Below are 16,038 nucleotides of genomic sequence, written 5' to 3' on the forward strand. Positions count from 1 at the left end.
CAAAGTATAGCACAACAACTCTTGATAATCTCCTACCTCTTTTGTCTCTAACTCACTATTATTTGTCTATTTGTTTTCCTGAGAAACTATTTTGTACATAATAACATGTAAAACGATAACCATTGATAATTTCCTACCATTTTGTCTGTAATTTGCTAAGTCCCCCCTATTATGTTATCCTTCTTTTATTCTTTAAAATAAAAAAATTAAAAATAAAATAAAATAAAATAAAATAAAATAAAATCAGTGTCTCAGCTGGGCGTGGTGGTGCGAGCCTGTAATACCAGTGTTCTGGGAGGCTGAGGCAGAAAGAACAATAGTTCTAGTCCTGCTTGGGCAAATTAGGGGCTTGCCAAGAGCTGAGGATTGTAGTACATAACAGAATCTCTGGGTTTAACCTAGTACCACACACAGACACCGACACGACGACACACACTGAGCAGTGCATGTTCTCAACTGCCCTTCCCTCCACCAAGACAGCTGCCGTGTGTCCCCTAGCCGGAGTCCTAGGAAAAGAAGGGGGGCAGCAGGGCCACGATGGCACACCAGCCACCGTCAGCTGCCCGCAGGCAGCCTGAGTGAGACAAAATGTCTGCTCCAGAAACTCCCGAGAGTGCCTTGTTGTTTGCTCACCACAGCAAGATCAATGAACTGAAGACACCACCTCACAATTCTAACTTCCTGTACTCGGGGAGTACCTGGAGGGGAAGTCTTTGATACCTTCTTAACCTTAAGAAGCTTCTGTTCCAATTGAAGCAACTCAGAGTTGCACTGCTAGTGATAATGAAGTGTCCACGGCCAGTTCACAGGAGGAACGAGTGCGCTGCGCACCGTGTGAGCACCTTCACAGCAAATACTACAAGTATTAACATTTAGGGCAGTGATGCAAGCCTTTCAGAGACCCAGTGCCCGAACTGCAATTATCACAAAGTGCCAATGCTGCAATCAAACCTCCAAACCGAGGCATTAGCTTTGGAAAAACAATTCATACATGAACTGTATGAAGGGCACCGCATTCCCTCTTCCTAACAGCTCCGGGGAGTGAGGTCCTACTCACTCCTAAGCTAAGAGAAAAGCATGGCTCAGGAAATGAACTGACTGGCCCGGGTCAGAACCATCAGCACAGGGAGGCTCCCCAGCCTAGGGGCATCCCTTCTTCCCCCGCGCACCTGCGGTCCTCACCTCTGACCTCAGGCACCTAACTCCCAGGGCCTATTACATATAAAAGCCAAACAAAAGAACAGTAAGCACAAAGCCAAGCCAAACAAACTTACTGAACCAATTTACAAAATAACCTATTTGTCACACAGCACATACCAAAAATGTTAAAAATACAAAAACTTTCAAACTATAGAGAAGTTAAAAGAAAACAGCATTAATATTTATCACACAGCTCAAAAAAGCAGCTCAAGTAATTAAGAGTAATAGGTCAATCAGATTTAAACAAATAAATGAAACTTGTGTATTTTGAGTATCTTCTTTCATAACAGGCCTGAAATTAAACAGAAGGTACATGCCTCAAAAGAAGAGTTAGCCGGGTATGGTGGTGCATGCCTGTAATCCCAGCCCTTGGGAGGCTGAGGCAGGAGAATTGTTGCGAGTTCGAGACCAGCCTGGGCTACAAAGTGAGCTCAAGGCCAACCTGAACTGCATAGCGAGACCCTGTCCCAAAAAGACCAAAAAAAAAAACCCCCCAAAAACAAAAGAACATTACAGTAAATGGCAATTAATAGTCTGATTACACAAGCTTTTCACACAATTAAAAAAACTGTTAAGATTTAAATGATTAAATAGTCAAACACTATCAAATGGATACACTTAAGGAGATACAAAATCAAGTAAGTATCTAAAAATAATATACTCACCAACAAAATATAATGTGAAAATACATCTTTTTAAAAAATGGTCAATTAGAAATTTATCTTTGAACAGCAATGCTCAGTGTCAGCAAGGTTATAGTAAAAATGTATAATATATTAATTTCTTTTGGAAAGGAACAAGATAAAAATAGTCTTAAGCTACTTATAACTTTGACCCAGTAATTTTACCATGGGATTAATCTTAAACCTGGTATAAGCTTATGTCCAAAGACAAGCGTTGTTCTGTGATGAGAGGTGAATATCCACCCTAGCTGAGGGAACCGTAAAATGAAAAACAGAAAAAAAAAACCAGTAGAAAGACCTACCTTAAATAAGGAAACAACAAAACAGTTCTGTTGCTGGTACCTTTCCATTTCTAGTATATGAATAACCTACTTTAAAAAGTATTTATAAGGACTATACAGTTACATGGGGAAAGGAATGGATTATAATATTAAGGAAAGAGTGAAACTTGTAAGTATACATATAAAATTCAAAGCTATTTTTTTAAAAAACCCACAATACTACAGCTTGCAAACAAACATGCATACAAAGCCTTATGAAAAATTTTGGAATATAACACTGGTTGGCTTTTGGTATTTTCTGAATTTTCTTATTGAACACTCACTGCTTGAACAATGAAAATGAAAAATATCATATACATCTTTTAATATGCTTGACAGAAATAATTTTGCAGGAAGGGAAAACATTGAACAATCTGAATGTAGTTCAGACTTGGTACCTAAGCAAGCAGAAATGTGGCCTGCTGCACAGTAAGAACAGACTCAGGAATGACACTGGGTTAAATCTTGGCTCTACTATTCACTAACCACATGACCCAGTAAAACAGGGATAAACCACAGGGTCGACCTTACGGAGGTTTTGTGGGTAATCCACAACTTAATATATGCAAAGCACTTAAAGACAATGCCTTTGCACATTTAATGCATTCAGGGATCTGTTCATCTCACAGAAATATACTGGGAAGAAATTATTCTGTTGTGCTAGAAAACTGAGTGCATATGGAGATAAAATTCAATTTACCAGAGCCACTAAGCAAAAGTTAGTGACTTTCCTTATTAATTTTCTGAAAATACTTACATACATAAAAACACTTTTTGCCATACCAAGAACTATTTCTTAAATTTCAAATCTGAAACTGCTCCTAAAATAATCAGAAAAAGATAAAAGCATTACCTTGTTGATATCATCTGCTGTAAATCCACTCTGATCTAAGAGATCTCGGATTGCGTCTATACATTTATTAAACAGTGAAGAACACAGAAGTTCAAATCTTGCTCTGTACACAACACGGGAACACAAACACGCGGACAGACAGAAGAGAAAAGACACAGAAAAAAGGCTTAGTATATCAAACAAACTTCTTGTGAAGATTAATGCCAAAATTTAATGTGGTATTCTCTGAACGACAGTGATCCACCAGAGAACTATTACACAGAGTACTACTGAACAACGTGGTACCATGGGGCAGGGCATGTCTCAGTTATTCCTCTCCCTATGTATGAAGAAAAAACTTAGTATTAAATTCAAGTGGAAAGCTGTCTTGCCCACGCTCTGCATGTAAGTATTCCAAAAATCTAAAAATACACATCCAATATAAGGCACTCCCAACAAAACAAACCTTAATCAAATAAATCATTTTTGGAAAATTTTGTTTTCGTATGTTAAAGCCTTCAGAATTATTTCTGATTACTTTACACTTAGTTTGAGATCGGACTGCAGCCAAGTTTAGTCATTTAGCACTGCCGGAGAAGCCTGAACGGTGGCATGTAATACAATTTTAAGAAAGGTTTATGTTCATGAAAAACATATTGAGTGATTTTTAAATCTGTGCTATTTATAGATACTAAAACATGTTTTTCTGGCTGAAATCTTTGAAAAGCAAAATTTCCTTAATGATCAGTTATTTAGCCATGGTGGTGCATGCCTGTGATACCAGTTACTTGGGAGGCTGAGGCAGGAGGATTAAAAGTTTAGGGCCAGCTTGGGTAACTACAATGCTATCCAAAATTTAAAAATGATCTGGTGGTGTAGCTCAGTGGTACAGTGTTCCTGGCTATGAGCCCCAATATGGGGGGAAAAATGGCAGAAGGAAGGAAGGAAGGAAGGAACAATAAAGGTAGGAAGGAAGGGATGAAGAAGAAAGGAAGAAGGAAAGGAAGAAAAAGAGGAAGAAAAATTGATTTAGCCCTCTTACATACGGATACTAACAATACATACTGAGCACTCGGACAAACTCAGCACTAAGATATACAGTGTAATCAAAAATTATGGTGAATGCTACTGCTGTGTACCACCCAACAGACAAGCACAGGAAACCTCGGTAACACTGCGCGACGTGTTCCAGATGTCTGGTACAGTCAGTGAGCTGTGGAGTTACACCTGAGAGGGGTCTGGTACAGTCAGTGAGCTGTGGAGTTACACCTGAGAGGGGTCTGGTACAGTCAGTCAGCTGTGGAGTTACACCTGAGAGCTATTTTAAAGTGTGCTATAAAACATGCATCACTAATAATGTGTAACATGAAATTTTGTCACTTTTACTGGAGTTGTGCAATCACGCCACTTGAGATTTCAGCTTTTTTTTGCACCAAGAATCGAACTCAGGACCTTGAGCTTGCTAGGCAGGTGCTGTGCCACTGAGCTATATCATCCCCCTCTTTTTGTCTTTTTGAGACAAGGTCTTGCTCTATAGTTCAGGCTGCCCCTGAACTAACTACATAGCCCAGGCTGGCCTCAAACTTGGGCAATCCTCCTGCCTCTGCCTCCAGAGTGCTGGGACTACAGGCGTGTGCCACCATGCCCAGCTTGAGATTCCAGCTTCTTGACAAATGTCATCACAGGACTGCCGTGGCGGATAGCAGGAAAACAGCCTCTCCGAGACTCGCTGTCCAGACACTGGAACATAGCAACATGAGGAAAAGAAGGAAGTGGGTCCCTGGGACCCAGAAGGATCTGAAGTGAGAAGGGAAGCCCATGGGGAGAAGAGACCTCAACACGTAAGAAGGAGGTGGCAATCAGCGCCTTTCTCCCTGAGCCCTGGCTCACTGCCTGGGAGGGGTGGCTCCAACCTAGAGACTCACAGTGACTACTGGGGACCCCAGAGGCCTCCAGAGAGAAACCACCAGCGGAACACAGCAGTGGACACAGCGGACTGCAGAGGCTGGTGAGTTACCTGGGTTCAGACACTGCCCAGGAGAGGGCAAGTGCCCGGGAGCATCTTGGAGAAGGGCCAGCTGAGCGCTGAGCTCGGAACTCAGACACCTGCAGGCTGGCTCCATGTAGCCGATCGCAGCGTCAGGGTAAAGCAGAGCCAAGTTCAAGCAGGCAGGAAGCACAGAGTGGAGTGTTGAAAACTGAACAAATCAGGTTCCAGCCTTGCAACCAGAACCCAGCTTGATCTTCGGTGGAACTAAAGGTACAGGCTCGCTGAAATCATCCACTGCCCTGGCGTAAATCTGCCGTGGGCTTGCTGGAACTAATCACCATGGATCCGTGGATCTGCACTCTGCCTGCCCACTCCGTCCACCAGTGGCAGTAGAGACATGCCCTGAAGCAGACATGGTCTTGATTTCTTTTGTTTTTGTTTTATTTTATTTTTTCCTTGACTATTTAGTTCTTGTTATTGTGTGAGTATGAACACTGTTTCTATTTTTTGTTGTTGTTCTGTACTTGTTTGTATTTCTTCTCCTTCCCTCCTGCCCTCCTCACCAGTTTCCCAAAGTTCACACAATGTTCCTTTCTCTTCCAGCTTTGCTTCTGATCTCTTCCTCTTCTATTTTTTCCCCCCTAACTCCTTTTAAGATTTCTCCCCTGAGAGTAAAATCACCACAGTGAGGGCATATTTACTGAACACAATTTTCTAGTCGGTTTTAGATTTTGTTAAATAACCACAAACCTAGTTCATACAGCTAAAGGTGTCAAACAACAGTTTGTCATCTTGTCGGCTGTGTTTAATGCTACTGATATTACCGATTGTACTACTTGAGCCAAGATGACATAACTGTTCCCATCAGCTGTTCTTCCTGGTATGCCAAGACTGTCTAAGGGTCATAACCAATACCACAGCCCAGTGCCAAGGAAGCAGGCAGTAGACCAACTAGGTAGCAACTTCTCATCCTCAATAAACTGAAGAGGTAGGATCCTGCAACAGACTCAAAACACAAAAGCCAGTTATGCCTAAAAGACAGCTCTGAGAAGTAGTCATTTCCTAAAAGTTCTCAAAACTAGCAATAAAATTAGCTGCCATAAGCAATACAACCCAGGCATTAAAGTTTAAAAAGAAAAACAAGCAAAGAAAAGAAAATGAGATGACCCTTAAGCAAGATACAAACCCGGACTTACAGCTCGCCAAAGTGAAACCCAGGGGGCAGGGAGGAGGAACAACACAAAAGCCACCCAACTAGACTCTCTCTGAAGTGGTAACGAGAAGTAATAAGCCAAACAAACAAGGTTCCAGAAGAAAGTCAAATCAGAAATAATTTTTCAAAGAACTATAGAGATGGTGACCCTAATGAAAGACATCGTCAGTGACTCTGGAGCACTTACAGATTTAAAAAAAAGACGAGCTTAAGAAAATGATGGAAACCAAGGAACATCCAACATAGGGACAAAATGGAATTCATGAAACAGATTCAAACAGATATCCAAGAGATAAAAAGTTCCAGTGAAAGCACCAGCAGTAGGATGAGCCAATGTGAGGACAGAAGCTCAGATACAGAAGACAGGACGGTGTTAGTGATCATGAAAAGAAAGATTTCTTAAAAAAAAAAAAAAAAAAAGAACAGATAATCAGCATAATTAAGTAATTTTTAATATTGCTTAATTTGTACTTCAGAAAAAAATTTCTTGCCTAGCAGGTAAAAAATATTGCCTTGCTTTTAAGAGTAAAGTTAGCTCATGGCTAATGCAAAGTGCTTAGAACGACCCCCAGCCAAAAAAAAAAAAAAAAAAAAAAAAAAAAAAAAAAAAAAAAAAAAAAAAGGGACTCCAAGAAATCAATCCAGCAGCTGCTAGATGATGCAAAGAACAGTAACAAACGATTGATCAGAGTCAATGAACAACAGGTGATAGCACACATGACCCCAAAAAACCTGTTCAGTGAGGTCATGGAAAAAAGCTTTCCAAACATGGAAAAAGAATCTGGCAAACAGAAAAGTGAAGCATACAGAACTCCAATTAGTCATAATCAAAAAAACCTACAACAAGGCATATAACAGTCAAGATTCCAGAAACTGAACAAGAACAGAATCTTAAAAGCTGCTAGGGAAAAGAAACAAACTGCCTACAAAGGAAAGCCCATCAGAATCACAGCAGACCTCTCAACACAAACTATCAAGTCAAGGACAGCTTAGAGTGAAGTATTTCAAGTCCTAAAAGAAAACCACCTCCTACCCAGACTGATGTACCCTGTAAAACCATCTTTCACAACTGATGGAGAAATAAGATACTTCCATGACAAAGAACACTTGAGGAAATTCATGACCACCAACCCAGCGCTCCAAAATGTTCTGTAGGACATTCTAGAAAGAGGTAACAATTACAACTCCATGAATCTCACAGAATGAATCCACCAGGCAAGGCAAGTAAGTAAACAGAACGGGGAAAAAAACGAAGCAACAAAAGGAAAGTAACATGACAAGGGTAAGCCAATTCGTATCAGTTATAATCATCAATGTTAATGGTCTCATTTCACCAATCAAAAGGAACTGGCAGAACAGATCAAGAGGCAAGAGCCAACAATAAACAATACACAAAAAACACAACTGAAAAAGAAATTCACAGACTGAAAGTCAAAGGATAAAAAATAATACTCCATTTGACAGGAAACTGAAAAAGCAAGGGTAGTTATATTTGCACACAAAGTGGATTTCAAGCCAGGACTGATTAAGTGCAACAAAGAAGGTCACTACATATTTGTTAAGGGAACCATCCAAGAGGAAGCAATAACAATCATACATAGGCACCAAATACTAGCGAACCCAACTATATAAAACAAATACTAACAAACATGAAAAACCAAATAAACACTAACGCAGTTGAGATGTGGGACCTCAATACCCCACCATCACAAATAGAAACATCAACTAGATAAACAAAAAATCAACCAAGAAATATCAGAGCTGAATCAAACTTTTAAACAAATGGGCTGGTAGATGTCTGAGTCTTCCACCCCACAACATCAGAATATACATTTTTCTCAGCTGCATACAGGACGTTCTCCAAAACAGACCACATGCTACCTCATAGAACATGCTTAAGTAAATGCAAAGGAACTGAAATTACCCCACACATATTATCAGATCACAGTGCATTGAAACTGGAAATCAATGACAAAACAAACCACAAAAACAACACAAAAAAACACATGGAAAATTAAATAACATCCTCCTGAACAACAAATGGGTCAAAGATGTAATTAAAGAAGAAATTAGGGCCTGGGATATAGCTCAGCAGTGCAAGTGCCTGCCTGGCAAGTGGAAGGTTCTGAGTTCGATTCCCAATACCAAAAAAAAAAAAAAGAAGAAAGAAGAAGAAAGAAAAGAAGAGGAAGAAGAGGAAGAAGAGGAAGAAGAGGAAGAAGAGGAAGAAGAGGAAGAGGAGGAAGAAGAGGAAGAAGAGGAAGAAGAGGAAGAAGAGGAAGAAGAGGAAGAAGAGGAAGAGGAAGAGGAAGAGGAAGAAGAAGAAGAAGAAGAAGAAGAAGAAGAAGAAGAAGAAGAAGAAGAAGAAGAAGAAGAAGAAATTAGTTTGTACAATAAAACAATAAGGGCACTACAACATACTGGAACTTAAGGGACATAATAAAAAGCAGTCCTATGAGGGAAATTTATAGTGGTGGATTTCCATATTAGAAAAACAGAGTGAGCTCAGGAAACAACCTAATGTTGAACCTGAAGCTTTTAGAAAAAGAAGAGGAAGTCAAAACCAAAGCATGTAGGAGGGAGGAAATGAAGATCAGAGCAGAAATTCTTAGTTGAGACTAAGAAAACAGTACAAAGAATCAATGAATCAAAAAGTTAGTTCTTTAAAAGATTAAATAAAATTGAGAAATCCCTAGGCAACCTTATTTTAAAAAGGAAAGAAAATACAAATCCATGTAATTAGGAATGAAAAAGGGTAAAATCACAAAAATCCTGTGGAAATCCAGAAGATCATCAATACATACCTAGAGAACCTCTATTCTAATAAGGTGGAAAAGACAGAAGACATGGAGAGATTCCTAGAAACATGAACTAGCAAAGCTGGATCAAGAAGATATAAAAATTCTAAATAAACCACTATCAGTCAATGAAACTGAAGAGCTAATTAAAAATCTACCAACAAGGAAAAGCCCACACCCTGATAGATTAATAGCTGAGTTCTATAAGAAATTTAGAGAAGACCTAATGTCACTACTCCTCAAATTCTTTAATGAAATTGAAAGAAGAGTAATACTCCCAAATTTATTTCTGGAAGCATGCATTACCTTGATACCAAAACTAGAGAAGGACCATCAAAAAAAAGAACTACAGGCCAATCTCCTTCATAAACACACGTGCAACAATCTTCAACAAGATACTGGTAAACAGAATGCAGCAAATCATTAAGAAGATTATACACCATGACCAAGTAGGATTCATCCCAGGCATGCAGGGATGGTTGAAAATATGCAAATCCATAAATGTAATATACCACATTAATAGTACCAAGGAAAAAAACCATATGATCATCTTAATAGAGGCAAAAAAAGCATTTAAATCAACACCCATTCATGATAAAAACCCTACAGAAAACTTGAATAGTAGGTCTTTACCTCAATCTGATAAAAGCCATCTATGACAAACAGCTACCATCATACTAAATGGTCAAAAACTGAAAGCTTTCACTCTAAAATCAGGAACAAAGCAAGGATGCCACTACCACTGCTCTTGTTCAATACAGTTCTGGAAACATTAGCCAGACCAACTAGACAAGAGAAATAAATAAAAGAAGAATTGGAAAAGAAGTTAAATTATCTGTATTTGCTGATAACATAATACTCTACATAGAAGACCCCAAAAACTCCACCAAAAGACTTCTGGATTTAATAAGCAAATTCAGTGGTGTAGCTGAATACAAAGTGAACACTCAAAAATCAATAGCATCTCTGTACACACATAACAAATCACTGAGAGAGAAATTAGGAAAATAATACCTTTCACAATAACATGCAAAAAAATTAGTACCTAGCAATCTCTCTAATGAAGAAAAAAAAGGACCTTTACACTGAAAACTACAGTACTCTGGAAAAGGAGATGGAAGAAGATATCAGGAAATAGATATCCCCCACCCTTGGGTAGGAAAAACCAATATAGTGAAAATTGCCATCCTTCCAAAACTGTTATACCGATTTAATGCAATCGCGAGCAAAATATCAATAGTACACCTCACAGAACTACAGAAAACAATCCTAAAATTCATTTGCAATCAGAAGAGACCTAAACAGCAAAAGCAATTCTGGGCAACAAAGGCAAGGCTGGGGCATCACAATCCCTGACTTGAAATTATACTACAAAGCTACTGTGATAAATACAACATGGTACTGGCCAAAAAAAGACCCAAGAATCAATAGAACAGATTAGAAGATGCAGAAACAACTCTAAACACACTGAGCCATCTTACCTTTGACAAAGAAACCAAACACACTGACTGGAAGAAAGATAGTCCCTTTAGTAAATGATGCTGGAAAAACTGGCTTTCCACATGCTGAAGATTAAACCTACACCCATATCTCTCATCATGCACTAAACTAAAATCAAAATGGCTCAAAAATCTAAAAATTAGAACAGAAACACTAAATCTGCTGAAAGACAGAATAGGTAAAACTCTTGAAGACACTGGTATAGGCACACAATTTATGAACAAAACGCCAATCACACAGGAATCAACAACTGGATCTCATGTTATTAAAAAGCTTTCCCACAGCAAAAAAAACCACCAAATGAAGAGACAATCCAAAATGCAGGAAAAAATTTTTGCCAGCTGTTCCTCAAACAAAAGACTAATATCTAGAACATATAAAGAACTAAAAAAAAAAAAAAAAATCAGACCTCCTAAATTTAAAGACCCAATCCAAAAATGGGCATCCAAAATGAATAGATAATTTCTGAGATGAAGAAGCAGAAACGGAAAATACAGGAAAATGTTCAACATCACTGGTCATTCAAGAAATGCAAATTAAAACAATGTTGAGATTCGATCTCATCCCAGAAGGAATAGCCATCATCAAGAAATCAACCAGTAACAACTGCTGGCAGGGCTGTGGGGAAAAAGGAACCCTTCTCCACTGTTGGTGGGAGTGCAGAGTGGTGCAGCCACTGTGGATACCAGTGTGAAGATTCTTCAAAAAACTAAAAACTAGAGGTTCCATTTAACCCAGCTATTTCCTTTCTTGGTATCTCCCTGAAAGAATTAAAGGCATCATACCACTCTGATATATGCACACTCTTGTTTATAGCAGCAGTTTACACTAGCTAAATCTTGGAAACAGCCCAAATGCCCATCAACTGATGAATGGATGAAGATGTGTTTTTTCATACAATGGTGTACTACTCTGCCATAAGGAAGAATAAGCCTGAGATACTTCTAGCTAAATGGCTATACCTTGAGATCACACTCTTAAAGAAATCAGACACACATTTAAACAGTGCATTGTTTTCCTGATGTGAGAAACCGAAAGTGTAAATAAGAAACAAAGTGTATAACAGATATTGAGAAATGGGAAGAAAATGTTCAAATGAAAGGGGAAAGGGGAACAAGGGAGGAAGAAAGGGGAAAGGAAAGGGACAAAAAAAAAAAAATGGAAACGAAGCTTTTGTAAATAAGGAGAGGAAGAGGGGTTCAAGGTAAGAAAGGGGAATGGGGAAAAAAAGAAGATAGAGCATTTATAGGTACAAATCCCCTATGTTGTCATTATGCATGTCTAACATGTACCAATAAAAAAAAGGAAAGAAATGTCATCATGGGATATGAAACTTTCACCTACGCTCATGATTCTGAGATCACGGTTTAGAGTTCTCAAGGGAAATCACCCATTCTCCTCATGTGGAAAAAAAGCAAATCAATGATGTGGATGGGTTTTTTGACCTTGCTGGCACTGTGCAAGCTGACCTTGTACTCAGGAACATAATGGTGAGCTCTGGCATCCTAATTTCCGTCAAATAAAAACACTGTGGTGTGATTTCGTATGTCTTACTCATTGGATCTGGCACTATGCAACTTCTGGCTTTTCCCCAAAGTGAACATGAACATGGAAGGGAAACATTTAGAACCATTTCTGCCCATCAGGGCAACCACAACACTGAACAGAGCTTCCAGAACTCCGTTAGAAAGTGGCAAGAACAATGGCCTAAGCGTGCTCAAAGTGAGGAGGAGTATTTTGAGGGGTATTGATGGCACTCTGTCTTTTACTGTAATCAATTTTTCCAATTTAAACATTCACTCTTTTTTTTTTACCACACTGCATATTCTAAAAATACAAAAATATAGCTCCTCTGCCCACCAAGAGATTTCAGTTCACTTTTTCTATCTTTGTGGCTGGAGGGCCACGTACTTTCTTCGAAGAGCTACAGTGGTATAAGTATAGTACTTAAGCTGTCTTTTTAATGTTATGCTAACTAATTTAAAGTATAGTACTTAAGCTGTCTTTTTATTTATTTATTTATTTATTTATTTATTTATTGGTTTTTCTCCAGTACCAGGAACCGAACTCACGACCTCGCGCTTGCCAGGCAGGCGCTTTGCCGCTGAGCTAAATCCCCAGCCCTAAGCTGTCTTTTTAATGTTATGCTAACTAATTTAAATTTGAATAGCCCTGGGTATCTAGTGGCTACTGTACTGGGCAGCTGTAGATCCAGACACTTCAGGAAGCCCAGGGAAAGTACAGAAGTTCACTTAGTAGAAAGATGGAAAGACAAGACAGCTCCATAGAAGAGAGTCCCCAAAATACTGTAACTGCAATGCTGGAAGTCTGGCGGTGTTTCAAAGTTACCTGGTAGGTCGTTGGGAAGGTTCAATTGGCTAAACAAAGGTCACTGTTTTTATTCTCATTGAATATGAAACAAAAACCTAGCACAATGTTCGGCTGTCCTGTCCGTGCTTTCTGGGGAACAGTGCAATACTGTATCTTATAAGCACTATCTTGAATTATGTAAAAAGTAAGGGTAGCAAAAACTATTTTCTGCACACAAATCTTTCATAAAAGCTTTTAAAATGTAAATATTGATGATGGTGGACACAGCAAAGTAAGGTATATGTCAATCTTTAGGACAGTACAATAGTAAGAGTAGGTACTGTAAAATCAAACTGCCTGGATTTTCCTGAAAGTCCACCACTTACTACTTGTGTGACTTTAGGCAAGTAATGAAACCTCTCTGTTTCTGCTTCTCTGTGTGTTACATGAGGGTGATGCTAGTACCTACCTCACAGGGAAGATATTAGGATTCAATCAGCAAACGGAAAAAATACTTAAAATACAGCCTGCCACACAATGTGAACTAGTGTATTAAGTAATACGGGAACAGGAGCAAACCCCACGTCAAACTTAAGCAGGACTGCAATTTAGGAAAAGAAATCAGACCCATCTCATCTTTCTTTAACACTGCTAATTATAGCCTAAATTAACAGGGCAAGCAATCACAACTACTTATCTGGGGAACAATTAGTCTGATAAAACTGTGGACCCCAAAAGTAAAGACAGTAAAATTCCCCTTTTACATTTATTAAATCTCAAGCAAACCTACATTTATAGAAGATGTTTTGGGTATTTTAATGTTTTTGAGCTTCAGTGTTACCTGGACACATTGCAATCGAAATCTTGACCCTCGTATAATGAGTCAAGGAAGCAGTTGGCACTCCCCAAGGTTGACAAAGAATGTTTTGCGACTTCGGCACTGTTCATTAATTTCATCATGGCGCGGGCGTTTCCCCTGACATCATGTTTGAAGGATCTAAATGAAAAAGTACAAAATTTTGAAGTTTAAAATTACTGGATTGGGGCTGGGGATTTAGCTCAGCAGCACAGTGCCTGCCTGGCAAGTACAAGGTCGTGAGCTCGGTTCCCGGTACTGGAAAAAAACCAAAAAAATAAAAAAATAAAAAATTACTGGATTGTCTACAAATTCATGTAACTAAAACCTGAATAATCATTATTAAGGTAATAATACATTCAGGCATCAACAATACTACATACCATGTATTAGCACTTGGTTTCTAATCCCTCTAAATTCTCCTAATATTCTCTGCAATTAAAAGGATGGTCCCTTGAAGAAAAATGAGTAACCAATTTAGTTTCTACTTTGAACTGCTGTACTGTATAACCATAATAGTAGATTGTACTTTGAAGAATATAAAATAGCTGTCATCTCTTTGCAGGTCAGATAAACACAGACTGCAGGAGACTTATGTAAGTGGGTCAGACTTGTAGCTCAGCCTTTACAATCATGGCATAATCACTGTTCAATTGTTATCTGTTGAGCTCTAAAAAATAAATCATTGAAATCTCAAAGAGTTCCTCAAAAAATCTGACACACACAAAATATATAAAATTAAAAGTTCTATCTTCAACGTAAGTTAATTTTTAAAATTGTTCATCAAGTAATGATCATTCACTCTGTTATCTTTCTAATAAAAAGCAGTATAGATTTTTCTTCAGTGAGAAAATACCAGTTTTTCAACGTTTTTAAAATCAAAGTTTGGTAAACTTTGTAAAAACAGCATTATTTCAACTACATTTTTTAGAGTAGTAAGGTCTAAAGTATAATCTTTACATATTAGATTCTTGATATTGAAATTTTAAATGGAGTAATTATAACCAGTTCTAAGACTAAAGTATTTCTTACTGTAGATTAGTAATTAACACAAACACTCCATAACACGTTAATTCACGGGGCCTGGTGGCACACACCTGCACTCCCAGCACCTGGGAAGCTGCAAAGGAGGATCTTTTCAAGCTCAAGGCTAGCCTGAACTACACAGCAAGACCTCGTCTCAGAAAAACTAAAATCAAATAAAAACACACCAGAACAAAAGGACACTAACTCACTGGAACATGATGGCAACGTAATGCCACCAGGTTCAAAATTTTAAAGACTGTTCAGAAGCCAGCGAGGCCCCAATGCCTATACCTTCTCTTCATGCAGACAGACAAGCAACCCATCACAGGGTGGTCCATGCCTGCATCCCAGAACTCTGGGAGGCTGCGCACAGAAGATTACAAGTTCAAGCCCAGTTGAGGAAACTTATTGAAACCTTGTTTCAAAATAAAAAAAAATAAAACGGGCTGAGGGTATAGTGCAGTTCAAAGGCCATTGGGTTCAATCCTTTGTGTCATGAAAAGAAAAAAGAAAGAGCAACCCATAATTTTAAAAAAAAAAAAAAAAATCACTTGAGCTCCAAGTTCTTGCAGTTCAGTGGCTGATGAACCCTCTGCACTAAGGATACTATAACTCCAGAAGTAAAATTATCTGGTCTCTGTCAAAAGACACGTTGGAAGCAGCTAAAGCTGCAAAATGGTCATATATGTGAGGGCAGGACAGAGGCGGAGTGCCTCAAGCAGTCAAGCTACTTCAGTCTTGAGAGAAACACCCTGCCTGGACAATTTCAGTCATTAGTCCACAGGCTGCCTTGCCCCTCATGATACTAACTTTGCAAGGGTACAGATAAGTGCCCTTACTGCTGTTAGTCAGTCCTCTTGCGCATCAGGAAGAGGCCACTCCACCTGACCCCGTCTTCTGTCTCTTGTCTGTATTTTCTAAATCCCCTCGCCGTTTTCTCCCAGGGACCACAGCATCACTACAAGAAGAAACACATTCGTTTGCATCATCCAGGCCATCAATACCTCTGGAACTCTGAAGCCAGGTACTGCGCTAAGGCTGCTGTGAAATGCGCGCCTCCGATGTTATCGTCAGTGTTTGTTGAAAGAACCCGATACATCCCACTGTTAACTTCCATGACACTGAGAGATAAGGATGTTCCTCCGAGCTTGAACACCAGAACGTTGCTTCAAGAGAAAGAGAAAGTGTGTAATTTATCACAGAGTCACATTTTAAGGCTGGTTTGCACATTAGAAATAATTTAATCCTTTTAAATTACAAATGAGGAAACTGAACCTCTCAAATGAATATCTAAGTGTCTACAGTGACTT

At 38.9% G+C, this 16,038-nt stretch overlaps 1 protein-coding gene across 1 annotated transcript in view; it reads right to left on the reverse strand.

Moving 5' to 3' along the window:
- Nucleotides 1-16,038, reverse strand: part of Hspa14 (heat shock 70kDa protein 14) — a gene marked incomplete at its 5' end in the record, with an annotated part of 44,249 nt that overhangs the window by 10,361 nt on the left and 17,850 nt on the right. Inside the window, 3 exon segments of the mRNA XM_013515372.1 lie at nt 3,057-3,159; nt 13,688-13,843; nt 15,733-15,894. Of these exon segments, the coding sequence (XP_013370826.1) occupies nt 3,057-3,159; nt 13,688-13,843; nt 15,733-15,894 (421 nt within the window).

This window comes from Chinchilla lanigera, unplaced genomic scaffold (genome assembly GCF_000276665.1).
Source record: "Chinchilla lanigera isolate Chin_1 unplaced genomic scaffold, ChiLan1.0 scaffold00028, whole genome shotgun sequence".
Lineage (NCBI taxonomy): Eukaryota > Metazoa > Chordata > Mammalia > Rodentia > Chinchillidae > Chinchilla > Chinchilla lanigera.